The sequence below is a fragment of the Streptopelia decaocto genome (genome assembly GCF_964273445.1).
Source record: "Streptopelia decaocto genome assembly, chromosome: Z".
Taxonomy (NCBI): domain Eukaryota; kingdom Metazoa; phylum Chordata; class Aves; order Columbiformes; family Columbidae; genus Streptopelia; species Streptopelia decaocto.
In genome coordinates, this window is record NC_138657.1 from 27,468,455 (window position 1) to 27,490,210 (window position 21,756).

At 39.7% G+C, this 21,756-nt stretch overlaps 1 protein-coding gene across 1 annotated transcript; it reads left to right on the forward strand.

Annotated features, from left to right (window-relative positions):
- The first annotated feature begins 517 nt into the window (after positions 1-517).
- PSAT1 (phosphoserine aminotransferase 1) lies at positions 518-17,097 on the forward strand. Its single transcript, XM_082075027.1, has 9 exons — positions 518-616; positions 2,845-2,905; positions 4,013-4,082; positions 5,209-5,414; positions 7,137-7,309; positions 8,359-8,528; positions 12,050-12,178; positions 14,672-14,809; positions 15,417-17,097. The coding sequence occupies exons 1-9, from the start codon at positions 557-559 to the stop codon at positions 15,520-15,522; spliced, it is 1,113 nt and encodes a 370-aa protein (XP_081931153.1). The 5' UTR covers positions 518-556; the 3' UTR covers positions 15,523-17,097.
- The last annotated feature ends 4,659 nt before the right edge of the window (positions 17,098-21,756 follow it).

Genomic DNA, 21,756 nt, shown 5'->3' on the forward strand with positions numbered 1-21,756 from the left:
TATTTTATTGATCTCAGAGTTCCAAAGCAGCAGCTGCATGCGGAAAAACCTCTGCAAAGTTATTGCCGGACATGCATTGTCTATCTATCTTCTGTCTACCTACCCGCCCACCTACCCACCCCCTGCCCATCTATCCACCAAGGGCTGTAGGCGCAGTGGACTCTGCCAAGGCCAGGCCCGTTTAAATCCCGCCCGTGTCCCGGGGTCCTCCCCCCGGCACCCTCCATTTTTGGCCGTGACCGCGGCCCACTTGGCAGCGCGCGCAGGACGGCGCGCCCCGGGGCGGGGGCGGTGCCGGGGGGGCGTGGCCCGCTCGCGCTCTCCAATCCGCTCGCGGCGCCCCGCGTGCCGTGCCCCGCCCCGCCTCCAGCCCAATCACGCTGCCTCCGCGTGGAGGCCGGGACGCTGCCAGGGGGGCCAATGGGCGGGACGTGCCGGCTGCAGCCCCGCCTCTGGGGTGTGTGCAGCGGGAGCCAATGGGCGGGCCGGTGGCGGGGGGTTTATCTGTGGCGGGGGCGGCGGGCGGGCGGGCAGCGGCGGCAGGAGCGGGGCCGGGATGGAGCGCGGGCGGCAGGTGGTGAACTTCGGGGCCGGGCCGGCGAAGCTCCCGCGTTCCGTGAGTAGGGGCCGGAGGCCCTTCCCCGTGCGGCTGGAGCGTGTGGCGGGCGGGAGCGGGCGCTCTGGGTCTCCCGGCGCTGCGGAGGGCGCTGGGCTGGCGGGGGTCGGGGCGCTCGGCCGGGCTGAGGCAGCGGCAGCGGTTCTGCTTCCCAGCCCGGTGCCCCGGGGGCTCCTGCGGGGGCCGGGGAGCTCGAGTAGTAAAAAGAACCAACCGCGTAGCAACGAATCCTCCTTTCGTTCCCCCCTCCACACCCAGATCAGTGCCCTGGTAAGGTCGGTTTTTGGAAATGCACCTAGTGTGATTTTAGGATTGCTCTCCCGGAGTTTTGTCTGAGTTTGGTCTAAGGTCGTTCATCAAGTGCTGTAACAGTTTTGGGATGGGAGGTACTCAGATGCACAAGGGTGGCTATCTTAGGTGTGTTATTTGTCAGCTGATAAACAACACGGCAATTCCCTGAGAAGTCTTTATTTAAAAAAAATTTATGAGTGTAGTGCAGACTCAACCCCCTGGAAAGTTGCATCAGCAGCCATAGGTGATCTAGTTGCATATGGAGAGGGAGTGGTTTCTGCTAAATTCTATGTATCTGACTTTCAAATTAAGAGTTATATGTTGTGGAAACCTTTTATTCTTAGTTTCCTTCATAGTTTTCTTCATTGTTTTCTGTGGTACTTATTTAACTATTTCTTTTTAGGTCACCAAATTTGTCTTTTTTTTTTTTTTTCTTCTTCTTTTTTCTCATCAAAATGCCTTTCGTAGACTATGCTGCAAAGAAGTTTGTTGTTCTGTCTTGAACCTTTGGCTTAGAAAGGGGCTCTTATTAGATGTGCTGCAGTATCCAGTTTCAAAAGAGCACTGAGAACTGGGTTTAGGGTTTGAGGAGGGCATAGCTGAATTCCATATTATTAATCTGTTTTCCCCTCCTAAAGATGCAGTACTCTTAACTGGACTACTGCGCCACCTCGATTGTTTCACTTTGAATGTGGGTTGATGTCGCATGTGAAGCGCTTGGACTCACTGAAGCATGAAGGTGGAAAGAGCTCATCATGGCCATTACAAGGTGTATCATAGATGCCTGTTGTAAGGCATGTGGAGGTTGTCAAATAAACAATGTTACTGACAGAATTGGATTTTATCAAGTGATTTAACAAGCACTTTCTAATAGTCTGTGTGCTCCCTTTGACTTTTTCCCCCCTGCATCTGGCATGGATAAGTTTGCGTGTAAAACACAGTGGTTACAACTTCACCATCTCTAACATCAAGAGCAGTGCAGTTGTTTCTGGTTGACCTCTTGGTGACCAGCTGCTGCAGTTGGCAGGCCACGCAGACACCCTGTCAACAAGGCAGATTTTGCGTTTCTGCCACTGTCCAGATGGGGTGGTTGCTTGGCAGATTCTGGGGTGCGTGCGTATACCATTTGTTTTTGGGGATTTTCTGCTGGGGCTTCTTCTCCTCCTGCTTCCTTGAGGAGGAGCTAAGGATGTTCTGGCTCTCACACAAGAATTTACTGAAATTGTAGGCTGTGGATCCAATGGTTAGAATCTAATTCCACTTTGTTGACATTTGGGAGCTACGGGAGAAGAAAGAGAAATGGAAGGCTGAAGCAGCAGACTAGCTGGCTAGGGCTCCTAGGAGTGACACATGGGTTTTAGTAGCCTCAAATTTTACCTAATTTTTTTCTTAAATTTCAATGGCATAGAGGAGGCTCATCTTCAGAAAATGCAGGACTTCATTCCTTGAAAACAGGCCTTGTCCTGTTGGCTCAATTTGAGGTATCTAGTTCCCCAAGCTGATTTTTTTTTGTGTGTGTTTTCCTCTATACCTTAGTTGTCCTGTTTGCAGAAATCAAGTGAAAGAACACAAAGCAGAGGGGTGCGGGTGGGGATTTAAGATGCTTGAATAGAAAGAGCACACATTAAGCATTCTGTAAAGGGCTGGGAGTTCTATCCAGCTCCTAGAAATCATTCTGAAATCTGGAAATAAAACTGTTGAAATAATAACTTAAAACATGGTCTCCACGAGAAGCATATTATTTAGTTATACCATCTCATTAAAAGCCTTCAGACACGAGATACAACAAAATTATATCGGTGACTATACTTCTGTTAACTTGACACTTACTAAGCAAGGTTATTACTGCATGGAGCAGTTGGTATATGCATATGCATCAGTGACTCCAGATAGTGGAAAATGATCTTAATTTATTTGTGGATTTTTTCTTTTATTAGGTATTATTAGAAGCACAGAAAGAATTGGTGGACTACAAAGGACTTGGTATAAGTGTTCTTGGTAAGATTTCAAAAATTATATATTTTGCAGAATGTAGATGTTTAATCAAATTCTTTAATAAGAGTTTTTATCTTGCTATTTCAGCTCCTTTTCTAATGCCTTATTCTGCTACTTTTTCATACACCTTTTCTACCATTCATCAGGAGACCGTAAAATTATACATAGCCAGATGTTTAGAGATCCAAAACAGAGGACTTGAGACAAAAAAGATGACTAACATGTAAAACAGTAGCACTTTTGGATCCTTGGGCAGAGATGTGTATAAATATAGGCTATATATACACAAGATTTTATTTATATCTATAAAATACTCCATAGTGCAGACATACTATACGCAAATAGATACATACTATATGTGTATATATGTAGATACCATAGTATGTGGCAAAATGCTTCAAATGTGTCTGATGTACAGTGCCCTTCCCATTAGGAAGCCAGTGCTGTCCAGTCATATGAAGCAGGTGTCTTCTGTGCCCTATGGGTCACTAGCTGTCTTCTCAGCCCCAGTTGCACAAAACACGTATGCAAGAAGACGGTCAGCATTTTACTGGTCCTGTGAAATTGTTTAGTTGCCAAAACTAAAATGTACAGCAATTTCTGCAGAGTAGGGATTCATGTGGTAATTGTACACTTTTACGGATGGAAGAAAGAATACGAAAGGAATTAGTATTAAGTTTCCTTGATGTTTAGTTAGGATTATTGCATGAAGAAGCCTTGTTAAAAATAAAACCAGAAAAAAACGCTGTACCTTACTCTATACTTGCTACAGCACTGGTATCAGAGAAGATTCTTAGAGTGAGGAAAATTTACACCTTTCTAGGGAATATTTTTTTCACACAAATGTACTTGCTCCTGTGATGGTAAGGTCATGTGGATGCCAAATGTGAATGGACTGGATTTGTCCGGATCTGGACAAGACTGGAGGTATAAATCTTGTGTGAGTATTTAGGGAGGCTCAGCAAAAAGCAGGGAGCGGAACCAGGAGTGGGAGGCTTGAGGCATTTTGAGTCTGTAGTGTAAAAAGTTTAAAGCTTAACAGAATTTTAAAATCCCATTAATGTATTACCATTTTGTTTCATATTATTTCTTCTTTCCTTTCCACCAAAGAAATGAGCCATCGGACCACAGATTTCACAAAAATTTTAAATACAGCTGAAAATCTCCTGCGTGAATTGCTGTAAGTGGATTACTTCCTGGTTACTTTTAGTTTATGCTTGTGTTCGTTGCACCAATATTGACTAATATGAAGAGCTTTTCTTGAAAGTACTTGCTTGTGTGTTTGCTTTTTTTTTTTTTTAATTTTGTTTAGATACTGTGTCTGATAGAGTAATAATCTTGAAGAGGACATTAGGACATTGATCTTCTATTTTTCAGATGCCGATTTACTTGAATGTGACAAACTGCTTTCATTAGGTTAAATGCTCTTAATATGCCTACTGTACACTTTCTTCTGAAATCTTAATTTTTGTCACCTTCATGGAATTCATGAAGGGCATCCACTTTCTTCATGAAACAAATGGAAACGGTAGAAATCAGTTCTCCTGTGGCATAGCGGTGATCTGTACATTACTCATCAGTCTTATTTTACTAAAAAGCTCTATGGATGTGTTGTAGGATCACCGATCAGGATCCCTTTTCCTACTTGTAGTGTGACACATTTTTAAAAGTTTGAAATAAGTGTAATATATTAAGAATTAATGTTCTTGTAGCAGTTAATAATGGTGGTAATTTCTTATAAAACCTTGACTCTTGGTCACAGCCAGAATTATTGACAGGGGGGTTTTGATGAGTAATTTGAACAAGTAATTTTTGTGATTTTGTGAAGAACTACTTATGCCACTTGCTCTGCATGCACAATTTACTCTACAGTTGCACTGCATAGTATACAGCTGAAGGGCCTCAAAGCTGAATTCTGCTGTGAGGACTTTGGTATCAAGTTCTTAGCCTGACAGAAAGGCCATTAAACTGGCAATAGACAAAATTGCAAGGGAGAATTAATTTTGCAGGGATATCTTTCAAGTCTGTGTATATTTTGATAGAAGAGCTACTCGGAAGTGAATTTGGTTTAATGCTATCCAAGGGAAAAGCGTTTTTTTTCCAGCAAATTTCTATCTGTAAAATGTATAACATTACTCTTATTACTCAAGTTCTGAGGTAGGTTAATGGGATTTGGTCTAATCTCTTGGCAAAGAGTCTTCTGAAATGACAGTGTTCTTCCTCAGTTGCTGTTAGATGCATGATATTAAGTAGTATGGATCCTGTGTCTTCTGGGAATGATACAAAGTGATATTTCTTACATACAGAAATATACCAGAAAACTACAAAGTTATTTTTCTCCAAGGAGGTGGATCTGCTCAGTTCAGTGCAGTCCCACTTAATCTCATTGGTTTAAAGGAGGGAAGACACGCAGATTATGTCGTTACTGGAGCCTGGTCAGCAAAAGCAGCTAAAGAAGCAGAGAAGTATGCCAATGTGAACATCGTTCATCCAAAACTAGGAGCCTATACATGTAAGTTGATGATTACTTCCATCTATGTGAATGCTCAGCTTTTTTAATTGCTCTAAAGATTGGTCCAAGTCAACCTTTGGGTCATTGAATGTTAACTAGTTTCAGAGTTGACTGCTCAGCACTCAGAATATTGCCTGACCAATCTCTCCATGTTCATTACTGGGACACTTCTTAGACAGCTTGACAGTCTTCACCAGAAAACAACTGTGAAACCAGACTGAGCAGATTCCAGAAACTAAGTGGCAAGGTGGCAAGAAGCAAATGTGTACCAGTAGGGAAATGGTCTGGGATGTCTGATTTGTTTTTTTTTTTTTTCTTTGTTTGTTTTTGGTTGTGTTGGTTGTTTTTTTTGGTGTGTGTGTGTGTTTTTGTTGTTGTTGTTGTGGGGGGTTTTATGTTTGTTTTGGTTGTGTGGTTTTTTTTTTTTTTTTTTTTTTTTTTTTCCCCCCTGTTATTTAACTGAGTTCTTAAGGTAATTCAGTTTCAGGTATTCTCAATAATGAGATTGCTGTGAAATTTAGAAACATGCCTGGGATCTTGACTTTGGCCCAGGAGATGTGCATTCTGTCACCTTCTTTTTAGGGTTCCCAAATATTTATCTTCCCTACCTATGTGCCACAACAGGCACTTGGCTCTGCAAGAGAAGGGGTGTTTTCAGCTCCTCCTCTGGAAGCTTATTACTGGATATAACATAATCTAAATGACCACAGTGTAGAAGGAAAATTAAAAAAAGGTTAACTGTAACTGAGGTATTGGGAATTTTACAAGAGTCTGTTTCAATAACATTTTAAGTGTATAATTTGTCCCTGGATATATATAAATTGTTATTGGAGCAGAGGCACCTGAGTTCTGGTTTCTAGTCATGCTCTCTTCTCTTCCTTCTGGTCCAAATTACAGCATTTGGACTGGGAAGAGTGGCACAAGGAATGACAAATAATATTCCCATATGAGTTAGTATACTGACTGGTGATGAGGGCACTAACTTGGAAGAAAAGTTTATATCCTCTGTGGCACAGGAAGGAATTGAACCTACAACTTCCCAGTTTAGGGGAGCACATTCACCATTTGGCAGCTGTAGACAAGGGGAGAGGCACTAAATAATGATGGAGGCAATAGCAGCACTTTTTCTTCCTTATGTTTTGGAGGAAAGGGAGAGCAACCATTTGTTCTATGCAAAACAAGTTCTGTGCTGTCAGGGCATGCCTGTGTATTGCCTGTTGACAGAGGAGATCTTGGTTTTCTAAATGGACTATAAAGCTTAAATGGGAGGTAGGTTGGTAACCTTGTGTTCAACTTGAGCAAGAAAGAAATGCTTCTGGGGATGCACTGAAACAGAGCTTTAGAGAGAATTTGGATGCTTCAGTGGCTCCAAAGGCATCAGGAGGATTCGTGGACCCAGTGCCTGAATTCCTCTGAAATGCTGTTTTGGACCCCTAGGGCAGTAGTTTGTAGTCTAAGATTGCAAACCTGATGAAAATCCCTTGAGGAAAAAGGACTGGAAACCAGAAGAGTGTTTGTAAGCTTAGTGTTGGCTCACCACAGACATTTGGGAACACACTGGTAGATTGCCTTTGCGGATAAATTGTATGTTCCTGGTAACAAGATGATTAATATTTCATACTGTAAAATCCTTCCAGATTAAGTCCTATGTTCAAGTAAAATTTCATGCCAGGAAAATTATTTATCTCCAATGACCTTTGGTTTTCTTTTTGCCTTTCTCAGACATTCCTGATCCAAACACTTGGAATCTTAATCCAGATGCGTCTTATGTCTATTACTGTGCTAATGAGACTGTTCATGGTGTGGAGTTTGACTTTGTACCTGATGTCAAAGGGGCAGTCTTGGTTTGTGATATGTCATCCAACTTCCTGTCCAAACCTGTGGATGTTTCCAAGGTACAGTATTGGACACAGCGTTTGCCCAAAGCACTTTCAAAATTGATTGCATATAGTCAGGGACTTTGAAATGTGTGGGTGGCTTGACATGCCGAGCACTGAAATTAAGGAAATTATATTTCTTAATCTGATGTGGGATACAAATGTTGAAATTTGAAGTTTGTTATTTCATTGTCTATCTGCCCTTTTTTTCAGTAAAAACCTATGAAACTATGTTGAAATTGTTCATGTTAAGAGCTGTCCAAGATTGTCTACTGTGTGGCCTTCACTGATGCAGTAGCTGAAAAAGATTTCTTCTGAATCATATTTAGTCTGTAGGTAGTGTATGTGGCTATAGCAGAGTACTGTGAATCAGAATTTCTGATCCTGCCTCTTACAAGGAAAATCTGTAACCCCTTTTAAGCTGCTAAAGCTTTCTGTGCCTCACAATTACTGTGTCTGTTTCACAGATAGTATGGACGCAAAACATAGTACTTGTTTTTGTAAAGTGTGTTAGGAGTGGGAAGTGTTACTGACTGGTGAAGTAATGTGTTTGACCTTTCTCATCTGTGTGTAGCGAAAAGAAGGGGCAATTGTTAGTGCATTTGTCTTGGCCTTCCCCGATCTGCCTCTTTGCATACCTGGATTATATGATTCCTGTTCTGAAACACCAGATTAGTTGACAATACTGTGATCTAGGTATGAATTTAGTTTTAGTAAATTTGCTTGGAGTTATGTGAAGTTGAGATGGGCTGCCTTGAAGTATTTGTGGCTAGTAAATAAATATTTAGTGAATCATTGGGAAATTTGCTGTGATCTGCAGTTGAATGAAGACATGTGGTTCTGGTAATAGACACACATGGGACAACAACTGTAGCTGTACCTGCACTTTGAAGTCAGAACTTCTCCTAATTTATCTTTGACCCACAACTTAATAATTTTCAACACGTTCTCCACACTGTTCAGCCAAGTTGTATGCCTGTTGTATAATGGTACTGGTGTATGACTCAATTTTAAGATCTACTAGTAAATGCATGTAGCAAGTGCTTCTTCTCTTCTTTCTGTTAAAGTTTGGCGTGATTTTTGCTGGTGCTCAGAAGAATGTTGGCTGTGCTGGAGTTACTGTTGTAATAGTACGTGAGGACTTGCTGGGATTTGCACTGAAAGAATGCCCTATCGTATTGGATTACAAAACACAAGCAGCGAATGGCTCTTTGTATAACACTCCACCGTGCTACAGGTAATTTACCCTGCTATTTAATATCTCTTATTCAGAAAGCTGCTGCACTGCCATCTGCTGCTCGTATCAAGAAAAGTTTCAGAGGTTGAGTACTTGCCTGTTACGTTGGGATGTTTCACATGATTCATGTGAAAACATGGGAAGTGTCCAGCCACATGCCTGTAGTAGGCTTACATGTTGCCTAGTGGGACTCAGCCATGACGGATATAGTATTTTTAGAAGTAAATATTATATGTCATAGTTCCATTGTAGAAGTTTCACAATTGAATTCTGACTTACATGAGCTTAATTCTGCTCAATTCAGTGGCAATCCTTCTATCATTGCAAGTAGATAATTTGGCACTTAAGTCTTGCTTCTTGAACAGTCAGTACAGACTTGACTTAATTTCTTCCTGAGGCTGTTCTCAGCATTTGAACCTCCAGATCCCTATCCCTGTAGCATAATTTTTTTTTTAGAAGAGGCATTTTAGTCATTACTTTGCTTTATGCTCTACTTCCTGTTTCCATATTCCTCTAACTACTGCCTCAGTATTTGCCTTGGCATTTAAAAATAAAATTGTTCTAGCTTCATAATCATTGCTAACAATCAGGATCATGAAATGTGCTTGTACCTGGTCACATCATGTATGCAAGAAGCAGAACAGGCCACAGCTTGCTCTTTTAAGATTACTTTCTTCTAGTTTCTGCTAGCTAGTGAAATGATGCTTTGCTACTGGAATATTTAGGTGTTGAGCCAGTAGTATCTACCCATTCTTAATCTGGAGCATTTTCATACCAGTGCCCACTAAAATGGTTATTTTTAAAAAGTCTTCAAGCCAGGTATACTTCCCCCCCCCCCTTTTTTTTTTTAAATTACTTTGAAAATAATGATTTCTACTTTTAAAGATTTCTTTTTGATTTAGATAATTTGATAATGCAGTCTTGTACTTTTGGTATTTAATTGCAGCTCTTACAGCATTTTCATACATTCCAGAATTTGCAAACTTAAGTTGTCTGATGCTGTCCAACACATATCAAATGCACTGTATAGGCATAAAGTACAGTGATTCCTGCATGCAAAGCCTACCTTAATGCCAAAGCTTACTTAAATTTAGCAGAATTCTAAGTGATGTTCATTATATCTCTGCATCTGCTGGTTCTCACTATGAGGTGTACTATTGCAAGAACACAGAGGCAGTTATCTTAATTTATAAAAAGAATAGTAGATCTTGTGAGTATATTTTATACCAGACTTTACAAAGCACATCTAGTTTCCTCAAGGAATATGCATACTAGTAGAGTATGTAGTGTTGTAATTATGTGCTCTTGCTGTCAGCTTGTCTGCCCTGTCTGCTGGGTACACCAAATATCCTTAGGGGTGGTATCCAAGATGAGCATCAACATTGCACCGTTTGGGGATTTTTTGTCTCTTTTTCTGAATGTAGCTTTTTAACATGGACAGTATGTGTGTCTTTTTTTTTTCCCCAGTGATTTATAAAACCTCTGTTTTTAATGATCACTTATTTTCCTGACTGCCAAGTCACATGTACTGTTTTGGACACTGTGTACTGGTATATGCCAGGTTTTAAATCCAGCCATTCATGTTTTCCAAGTACAAAGTGATTTCCATTTGAAAAAACAAAGTTCTGCTTAATCTCGGCACTTGAACACAGTGGTGTTCCTCTGGTTTGAAAAGTGAAAGAAATTAAATTCTGCAGTTTTATTCTGGCCACTGCACAGAATTTCTGAAAAGAAAGTGCTGCTTTAGCTGTAACTCAGTATCTGTCAGTAACATTAGCGGGGTAGTGGGAGATTAAGTGAGCTGTAAATAATGTTGAATTACCAGTCTCTCTCTTTTCTGACCGCTGCCTTGCCAGATTTCACTTCATGCCACAGACCCACATTGGAGTATGCTCCAGAATGCAGAATGTAACACAGACTGACAGCGTGCACATCTGTTTGGCTTGGCTCTGAATGCCTGTTCCAGTTTTTGCAAGGAACTGGCAAAGCTGCCTAGTTCTCTTTCTCTACTCTTTTTCTTGCACTCTCTAATGGTTTGCTGGCAAACAGGCACGAAATATTAGCTGAATTTGCAAAAGCTACTTCAGCAGGATGTTAAATTAAATTAAAGCGATGCTAACGGCTTTAACCTTTTGGCGCTGCAGAGCTTGACTCTTTGACCCTAATCTGCTTTGCTAAAATTAACAATGAATTTGCTATAAAAATCTCATTTATAAGTTCCAAAGGTTTATTTTGCATTTAAGATTGCTCCAAACCCATTATTTTTAGTGGCATGAAAGAAGGATAAATGATTTCAGCTGGCTGGATTTTGTGGATGGCTCTAAGGCTGACTTCTTTAAACCTTACTTGTCCAAGAAGTTTCACTCAAGGGAGTGAAGGCAAGAGGTGAATGTGGCCCCATATATTTGGCAAGGGCCTAGGCTATACTTCACTTAAATCGTTTACACTGTCATAAATGTGGCAAGATTGTGCTGTCAAGCTATAGGGTGTTTTGTATAAAAGGTGACCTGTAACCTCAGGTATTCTGCAGTCTTTCTGCAGTGTTTGAAGATCTGATGCTGGCATCCACTGAGAAATTAAGAGTAGCAAAGTCTAAAACAGCCTCCTGCTAGATTTGTGTTAAAGAAACTTGTAGAGTAACATTCTCTGAGCACTGCCTTGGAATCTCTGATGAAGGGATTAATAAACACAAACTTGTTGGGAATATGCCATAAAAACTTGTGAACAGTTTATTATGTTAAGTGCTGTAGTCGTGGGAAATGCCTGAACTTGAACAAGCTGAGTTTTGTAGCAAAAGCACAAAGGCAAAAGGCCTGGGGGATTTTTTTAGGTTGCCCTTAGTAACTGGCATTGAAATACTTGGTCCCAAGCCATGTGATGCCCGTAGGCTTCCAGATCTCTACTTAGAGCTTGAATGGTAGTGAATAATTAAGTGTAATGCATCATTATTTGTTTTGCCAAACTTCACTGTCCATGTGGGAAAAAGGTCTTTTTAAACAGAAATGAGATTGTAGCTTTTAACGTTTGTGAAAATGAGATTAGATTTCTGGCATTATTAATTTACATACATTTGAGATTCATCCCTGCATCTTTGCTAGAGCAGCTGCGCAGGGTGGATGCTACTAACTTCTGTGCGAGCTCTGTGTCTTTCTAGGATTTGACAGGCAGTTGTGTGGTTGAGGAGCTGGCAGTGATCTGTGCAGCGTGTCTGGGACAGTCCTTGGGAGCCCTGCAGGGCTGCAGGAAACCTGCAGGACTCGTCCTTCTGTGGTGCAAGGGATTGAGTTTTGTCCAACAGATTTCCATAGCATGTGAATTTCATCTGTGTCCAAAAAACATTGCCTGCTTAGAATTGTCATAATTTATAAAATAGTCCAGATTCTGAGTTGTTCATCTTAAGCACCATAAAACCAAACATAACATTTTGTTGCTGAAATATTTTGTGAAGCGTTAAACAGGACTGTTATTTTTTCCTCTTTTTAAAAAAAATCTGATTGAAAAATACTCTTTTTCTGTTGCAGTATTTATATCATGGGACTGGTACTGGAATGGATAAAGAATAATGGCGGAGCTGCAGCTATGGATAAACTTAGTGTAACCAAATCACAAATGATTTATGATATTATAGACAAATCCAATGGATTCTATGTGTAAGTTGCCATGCTTTTCCCTTTGGTTTCAATGTTTGTTGCAGAGCTAAATGTATTCATAACTTCCCAGAGTCTTACTGCAGCATATTTTGGAAGTTACCTTTTCTGTAAATAGAAATTTTGAGGAATCCTACAGGAATTATTTGTGCAAACCATTCACTTGATAACTATCCAAAGATGAGCCGTCTTCTAGTAGGAAGTTACTTGAAGTTATCCTTTATAAAGTATTGTGAAGCACATTAATAACTTATGTTCTAAATGTAACAACACACAGGAACCTAGGAGAGGAGCATACAGAAAAGAGATATGCCGTTTCTGGTTTGTACACTTACTGAATCTCATGGGGGAAATATAGGCTGAAACAGAGAAAGTGGCTTGTGAGAAGTTGTAGGGACCATGTTTGTATCATTCATCCTACCATCCCTTTCAGTAGTCAAAGGTTCTACTTTTTGTCTGTCAAGCAGGAAGTGTTTCTTAGCTAATTGTGCTACGTTCTGAAACCCTTTCTGAAACAGAAGGAGGAAGATCAGACCTAGATGTAGGCAAAATGCAATGCATTTTCTTGTGGTTTATTTTCTTCAGTTATTGTTAATGGTTTTCCAAAGCATATTGAACCCTCTGATTTTAAGATATTGAGCTCACAGGACCCAAAATACATATAGTTAAAAGTTGATATTGTAATTCAGAATAATTCTAATACTCACCAAGCTCAAAAACTAGTAACTGACTATGAAACTGTGAAATATTTTCCTTTACCGTCAGTATAAGATCAACAGTTTTGGGACCTAATTAACTTTCAAGTTGAAGTTAGGATAGGGCAAATTAAATTTGGATTTTAAATTAAAGCTGGCTGCAACCTTAATTGGCAGGGATATATTTTAATCATAATATTTAATACATTCTGCTTATCCATTTAGTTAATGAGAACAGCTTTGCCTTTAGCATTGTCATTATCAGGATTGTCATCCTACTCTACTAAAATCCTGAGGGGTTTTCATAAACCTCAGTAAACAAATGAAGCCTTGAAAAAAACATTTTGTAACAAATATAAATCTGTTTCTGGCAAGCAGGTCCGTAAGTTTGTGAGTGGGAAATGCAATGCAGATGGCACGGTAAATAGTCAATTGGGAAGGCAAAGCAAGCTTCGCTAAGTGAGCTGCGTGCATCTTACTAAGCAATACAGTTAGGACTGTGGATTTTTATATTGTATCTATGACTACAAGGGAGACTTATCTGAGGCTGTAATGCGTCACCTAATCTGTGGCACGCTTCACTGGGTAAGCAGCATGATGAGCCATTTGGCGAATGGAGACTTCATCCACAGAGTGCTCTGTGCTGTTTGCAGTTTGCTTTCTGAAGTCTGTGCACTGACTGACTTATGTCAGATTGCCTCATAACAACTATAAAAACTATAGTGTAGCTACATTTATTCAAATATGGGAATGCTTACAAGCACAGGCCTTTTTGAAGAGTGTTTTCCTGGTTACATCTGAAGCAGAAATTTTGCATAGGCAGATATTATGATTAATCTTTTGTATTCTTCTCATAATGGAGACATCTGTACAAAGGAGAAACTTAAAAAGAATGATACCTGTTCTTTGTCAAATAGAGTAGTAATATGTATGAAATTTACATGTGGTGGATGAGAACTTATTCCTAATGAACCCCTGCAAGAATCTACTTCACAGCTTTATGAAAGAATAAATCTGGAGAATTCATACCTGCTTTGGAACTAGAAGCACTAAAGATTTTTTTTTCCACCTTCACAAAGTAATTGAAGAGAAATTTTCCTTTAAATGTATCTTGAATTTTTTACTTTAATATAAAGGGAATTTTAAGAGATTAAAGAGCTGTTATGCACCTCCTATGTTGTGGCCTTGTATGCGATGCAAGATTTGTTCTAGAGATACCTCTTCTGTACCTGAGATGTTAATTACTCTGAATAATACTAAAGTAGAAGGTATACTGAAACCAATAACAGAAGTCTCTAATATCCATGGAAATTTCCTTGTGCCATGTTCTTATACTTTATTTAGCTCTGCTTACCTGAGTCAAGCTCAATTCTTGTAGCACTTTGTGACCAGCTGAGTAAAAATAAGTGTCAGTCTTTGAAGATAAAGAGAAGAAACTGGTTGAGATTCGGTCAAAGTGCACTGTAACTAACCTCACCCTAGGGAACGTAACTGAGACTGTGGATGGGGTGTTGGTTTTTATTGTGTTTTAAAAATTAGATCTGTTTACAAGCCTCCGTGCATGGGATAATTTTGAGTATGTCAGGAAGCCTTCCTGGAATAAGGAAGGAAGGAATAAGCCTTCCACTTACTGTTTCCATTATTATACTAGGTTAAAAAAAGGAAGGTTGTATTTTTTTTCACAGAAAGTAATGACTTTGGTGTCAACAGATGCAATTACTCACTTTCTGAAATGGTATATAGCTGAAAATGTAAATTTAGCACAAAATGAGTTACTCATTACATCCTGCAACTTCTCTAGATGTCCAGTGGAGAAAAAGAACCGAAGCAGAATGAATGTCCCTTTCCGTATTGGCAGCGTCAAGGGCGATGAAGCGCTGGAAAAGAAATTTCTTGAGAAAGCTGTGGAACTTAACATGATATCTCTGAAAGGGCATCGGTAAGTATTAAGAGTCAGATGAAAACCTTTCTTGTGCAAAATAAACTGTAACTGCAGTGATACCGCAGCAGGCATTGTGCATTGACTTACCAGCCTTTCTCACTCACAAGCTGTTCCTCATGTTTGTTTGGCATTGCTTGGGAATAGCAGTCTAGAGACTGCTGGTGGCTCAGCCACCACTTGGGTGTGGTGGGTCTCAGCTTTCTCCTTAATTCTGCTTTCTTCTCCAATTTAATAAATCTAGCTTTGTGCAAATGCCAAAGACTATGGCTCTTGAGGTCAGATTCTGTCATTGTGTGAAGCCTTTAATTACACGACGTGCCTATGTTGTTGCAAGAGTTCCTTCCCAGGGATGTTTGTGGGATTAGAAAAGATAGCTTTTTGATATCACAGTTCTACAGCACTGGAGCTGTAAATAACTAATAAATACTAAGTTTCTTCAGATTGCAAGCTTGCATTGAAGAATTAAATGTTGCATCTCTTTCCAATAAAATGTAAATTTTATCTCTTTGGGGTAGGGGTAGGTTTAAATGTCTGTGAATGTTATTGTCTTTTTTTAGAATTACACAAACCTTTTTTTTTTTCTCACCTTCACTTTTCAATTCAGATCTGTGGGAGGAATCCGTGCCTCTTTATATAATGCGGTGACTGTAGAAGATGTTCAGAAGCTTGCAGCGTTCATGAGAAACTTCATGCAGATGCATCATTCATAAATGCCTATGGGTTAAAGCCACGTTGCACATGCATGATATGAAAGCTAAAGGGTTTGAAAGTTACTGTGGTACTGCTGTAGAACACAAGTCATATTCTTTCTTAGTTCCTGTATCTATTTTAGTTAACTGCACGGGATTGAGGCACAGTCTTGCAATGACTTGGCAGCGTTGGTTTCACTGAAGGTGAGGATCCCCAGACTGATCAAGATTGGTTCAAAAATTTGCAAAACAGTATTCTTAATGTGTAGTTAAAACATGAGTGGCATTAAAAGATGCCATGGATCTGTTTCTTGGTTCTAGTCACAAATGACTACTTCAGCAATGGCTTGTCCAGTAAATTTTGGGAGACAAGATTTGTCATAAACCTTCTGTAATGCTTTACATTTGTGACTGCACTGTGAAGCTGGAACTAATGTTAAGTGTTCTCTAAGGATATCTAGTTAGTTTATCAGATATATTCCAAGAGTACACAACCAGCAGTATTTAGGAGTTAATATGTGTGTTCCTAACTTGAGGACATTGCCTTCAGACATCTGCTCCCATGCTTGAAGTACTGTCATAACACCTCTGTGCAGCAACACCTCTTGTGGTTAAAGTCTGTAGGACTGGGCCTTTTTTCATATTATCACTTAGTGGTTTAAAGCTAAGATGCATGAGTCTGTAATTAAGTCAATTTACAAGATGTTGTTTATGCATTTTGTATATCAAAATTCTCTAGGCTATTAATTTTATATTCTTATTTTGGAGTGTGCATATTTGCTCCTGCCAAAAACTTGTTTTAAGCTTCTTAACCTTGTGGCAAACTGGATTGCTGTATTCCACTCAGTGGATCTGTAACTTTCTCTGCACTGACTTCCAAGCCCAAAGTGCAGTGGGCTTTGTTGTCTGGTGCTTCTTAAATGTCTTTCCCAATTAATTGCTCCAGTATTTTCTCTGTTTTTTCATGGCTTTGGTTCTGTAGCCTTTTTTATGTGGGGATATGCTCAGCTGCAGTAAATACAAGTCTTGACTTCTCTCTGTTTTCCTGACACTGCATCACATTTTTGGTCCAACTTTCTCACTTGATCCTTCTGACTTATTCCAGGCTTTGATACTCTGGGCTAGAGAAGAAACTGTGGTTATGCAGAGATCTTCAGAAGATCTTCTGTTATAATAACCTTGCATTACTTCCCAGCTTGTGAATTTGCTGCCAATGACTATATGTTGACACTAGCCTCCTGTTTTACCTTATGTAGAAGCTTTCTGCTAGTATCATAGTGTTTAGTATTACTGCAGCTGGTTTCAAACTGTAAACTCTTTGGTACAGTTTTTGAATTCTTGATTTTTTTTTTTTTTTTGATGTAACACAAGTACAGTGGTAACAATTTAATAATGATAATGATGGACTATCCATTTCTTGGTGGAACTTCACAGCAAGTCAGTGGAGTTGTGTTGAGTTTGACTTATGTTCCCATCTGAAAAGTTGTCATTGTATGACTGCTGTTTTGAGATTTTTTTTTTATCAAATTAGTGTACTTCAAAGTAATTAAATAAAGTGGGTGAAAAAAAATAAAAATCACAGCATGCTGTGAGGTACTAGTGTGTCTGATGCTTTTGCTTTTGTCACTTTCAGAAGGATAAGTTGTGTATTGTGTGTCAGAATTTTAGATTCCAGTATGATCCTTTCCCCTAAAAAGCAAGCTTCCCTTATTTATGTTTTTTTTCTTTCTGAAAATAGCTTATGCTACAACTAGCACAGAAACAAGAGTATTACTATGAGAAGACTTTCAGAACGCTTTCTGCCCTGCCAATCATGAAGAGCTAATTCAGGTTCCTTATTAAGCTTTTCAACTTTCTAAAGTTGTACTTCCTTTGAATTTTGACATATTTTTTCCAACAGTAGCTGTGACTTATCCTTGTTTCCAAAAGTTAGTAAACCTCTGTTTTATACTAGTTTTGCATTCCCATTAGAAGGCATGTCTTTTTGTGTGATTACAAAAAAGCACTGAAGTTTGTGCAGCTGATTCATGAACCCAACAAGGACTCTCTTTGCTGCTTCTGAATTGTGCCTAACGTGTTGTCAATCAAAGTTGTTTATTTTTTTTTTAGTTTTTAACCCAGAAAGGCAAAAATTATATAAAAGCAAAATGCAGAGTGAAGATACATTAGCAGAAAGTGATTGTCTGAATATTGTGTGAGGGGAATGTAGGAACGCTGTGAAGACTGGAGCATGTGCTGAATGAATTGGTTAATTGAGATTTGTTTCAGACACATCCATGCAACACTTCCACCCTTCCAAGCTGCATCCCTGAAAGACGTAATCAGGATATTGAGCCAAAATGGACAGAGAAGTCCCACTTTCCCTCATCAGACTAGCAGGAGGAATTTCAGCAGGGGGTTGCCAGGAGTCCTGGTCTGTTCCTCTTATGTCAGCACTTTCAAGCTGGCTCAGTGTTTGGAAGTAGGGCTTTTGTTGGTGTGATAAGGACACTTCTGAGGCATTCAAAGGTGTTGAAAAATAGAAGCAAAATGCTGGTCTCATCTGAGTTTGTGCAGGTAGAGAGGGAGTTGTAAGATGAGCTCTTTTCCTTGAACAGTGCTTTCAGTTCCTCTTCTAGTGAGTTGTCTCTGTTACACCTCGTAGCTTTTGTTTGATTTTCACAAAAACTAGCAGTAGCGAGTGTTCTCTTTAGTTTGTGGTATAAGAGTCCCTGGCCACTATCTTTCCTAGGCCTGTCCCAAAAAAGAGAGAGTTGCTGAGGAGTTTGTGCACTCCCTCTGTTCCTGCTCCGCACAGCGGGGAAGGCTTCAGCCCTGGTGAGAAGAGCTGTGGGTCAGGAAGGTGCCCTGTCCCAGGACACTCCTGTCAGGTGCCAATGGCAGAGCCCTTCCATGGCAGCTGTGGGACCATCTCTAAGCCTGGCACAAAATAATGAAATAAGAACTAGAAGTCTGGGTTGCCGCATCCTTATTTAACTGGTAATTCCAGTGGAGGTAAATTATTAATATTGACAGCAGTATAGGCAGTTCTGCCCTCGCATAACCTGTTGTCGTATTTTCTTTTTCTTTTTTCCCTGTTCCTGTTTAAATAGAATCCTGTTTTTTCTTTTCAACTTGTATGTGGCTTATTTTTTTTTCAGATGTAGCCAGGGATGTTTGGATGTAAAAAGTTTAAGCCTATTCTTGACTTTCAAGTAGATGTTTGGAATTGAACAGTAATAAAGGACATCATACACTCACGGATTAGAAGCTGTCAAAGAGTGCTGAAAGCATTATTAGGTCTGGCACTATGTTGTTGTGTGATTAATGTTTGCTGTATTTCATTTTCTGGATAGAAAATAAAATGAGGGTGAACCTCTTCATGTTTGAAAAGAATGTACCTAATTAAAAAGTGAAATGTTACAAGGTTTTACATGAAATCAGTCACTTTAATTGGAAAGATGTATCCCTATTCCTGTTGGTAATTGGTCTCTTGATAATTTAAAACCAGGATTCATGACAGTCTGTGATAAATGGGTCCCTTTTAGGCTAAAGAACCTAAGAAGTTATAATTACCAATGGATTACTGAGTGGTTGGAGGAGCATGATCAAAGAGATGCAAGGAGATATATAGAAGACCTAGTAGATTGTGAAGATGTATTTATTTTTTAAGTAGCTAAGGCATTAATGTGTATTTGATGTGACAAAACCAGAAGCTATACAGTTTCCGAAATTGCAGAAAATTTCAGTTCAATCTCCTACCTTCACAATATGCGTAAGAAGAAAAAAGAGTATTTTGGTAAATTAATTAATTACATAAAAGTTATGAAGAAATCATGTGAGAAAGGTTGAAATTTGCTATGCTATTATAAGAGAAATTACAATTAAACTGCTTAGAATTAATAATGTAATGAACAAATCTCAATATGATCCTTTGTTTTAGTTCTGTGATGTAAACTGAAGACCTTTGAGAGGAGTATTGCTAAAACTAGGCATCGTAGCAACAACCAATTGCTGTATGGCTGAATAAATATTGTTTTCATAGTATAAACAGTAGTTTCTGAACTTGAAACAAACTGTATGAAACTTTTGAACTCTGCTGCTAGGTTTTCTAGCTGGGCAAGCCAGAACTAAAGAATTATAGAAGTTGGACAACTTAGTTCTGAGCTGGCACTGCCCTGTCAGTGCAGGGTCACACTGGCTTCTGGCTTTTCTCCCCTACCAGGGCGGCCCCAGTTGTTCTGCTTCTGGGCATGTTTTTATTCCGAAAACAGACCTCCTGCCTTAGGGCTAGGCAGGTGTTAATGCTTGTTTCAGTTGTGATTGTGTTTGGCTTGATGTCTCAGTACTCTGAGCTGTATGTCAGATCCGGTCCCTCAATCAGGACTGAGATGGTGGGTTTTGGCTGCGGAGGTATTTCAGTCAGCAGCCTCAAGTGTAATTTCTTGTTGTGGCATGGGAGCTTGTCTTCAGTTCCCTAAGTCTGACTGGTGACGTGAAGTAGTTTGAGGTAAGACAGAACATGGTTTTGGTGGTGTTAGGGGTCCTATGGTGTTGGAGGAGAAAGGGTGATAGACACTGTCAGCAGAGCCACGTGCTCGGTAACTTCTGTAGGAAGCATTGGACTGAGTTAGTGGTGAAGTATGTGCAAGGTAAACGCTGCGTGACAGCTGGTGAATAGAAGGATATGTTGCCAGGCTTTGAAATTAAGTTGTGTAAAACTAAAGGAGAGGAATAAAACCAGAAGAAAAATATTAAGAGGGTAATACAAGATAAGGTTGTTATTTTGGAGTAGCCATTTTAGCTATTGGCATATGAGAGGCAGCCCTCTGCCTTGCTTCCCTGCCTTCCTCATCCAGTAGAAATACTGCTTATTCTGTGGCTTCATGACTACTAGTGTCACCATAAAGGATGTAGCAAAAATGCAGCTGGATCAGGAAGAGTAGCAGAACACACCTATGCGTGCCAGTTAAATGTGAGCGTGGAACTACACTCTCACTTTGTATGTACAGCCACACAATGTACACCAAATGTAGGTTGGTGCGAAAGTAATTCAGGTTTTGGACTATGAATTTTAAATCATCACAATTAGGCTCAAACACATCTTTATTAATCGAGACAGAAACCACTACAATTGACACATTTGCCAATGAGAAATAAGTTTGTTTATTCCCATAGTGTAAAAAACTGTGCTTCGGGATTTGACGAACTCTTGAAAAGCATTTTCTGCATCCTGCTGGTTGTGGAAGTGTCTTCCCTGCAAAAAGTTGTGGAGGTACTTGAAGAAGTGGTAGTTAGTTGGAAAGACATCAGGTGAATATCACAGATGAGGCAAAGCTCCGTAGCCCAATTTGTTCAACTTTTGAAGCGTTGCTTGTGTGACACGTGGTGAGGTGTTGTCGTGAAGAAGAATTGGGCCCTTCCTGTTGACTGATGCCGGCTGCAGGCATTGCAGTTTTCAGTGCACCTCATCGATTTTCTGAGCAGACTTCTCAGATGGAATTGTTTCACTGGGATTCAGAAAGCTGTAGCAGATCCGACTGGCAGCAGACCACCCAACATGGACTGTGACCTTTTTCTTGGTGCAAGTTTGGCTTTGGGAAGTGCTTTGGAGGTTCTTCTTGGTCCAGCCATTGAGCTGGCCACTGCCAGATAAAATCCACTTTTTGTCATACATCACAATCCAATCGAGAACATGTTTGCTGTTGTTGTGTAGAAGAGAAGATAACACTCCAAAATGATGATTTTTTTTATTTTCAGTCAGCTCTTGAGGCAGCCACTCATTGAGCTTTTTCATCTTTCCAGTTTGCTTCAAATGCCAAATAACTGTGGAATGGTTGATGTTGAGTTCTTTGGCAGCTCTCTTGCAGTTGTAAGAGGATCAGCTTCGATGATTGCACTGTATGTTCCTTTGCAGTTCCTGGGCCAAATGCGATGTTGGTGTTGGGAGTTGTCTCTGCTGCTTTATGACCCGTTTTGAACTCAAAAAAGAAAATGGCTTGAATTTGCTTTTTGTCTAACATCACTTCCGTAGTCTAAAATAAATATAAAATAAATAGCAAGTAATAAGTCGGTCACAAAAAAACCCATGAAGTGAGAAAAGTGTATTAAAATTATGTATAACATAACCACATTTATTTAAGAATGTATTCCAGTATCAAATGGCAAATTTCAACAATGCAAAAACCTCAATTACTTTTGCACAAATCTAATAATTTATTTGATCCATATTGTAATGATAGCTGCAGATGAACAAAATTCTCCATTCAATCACTT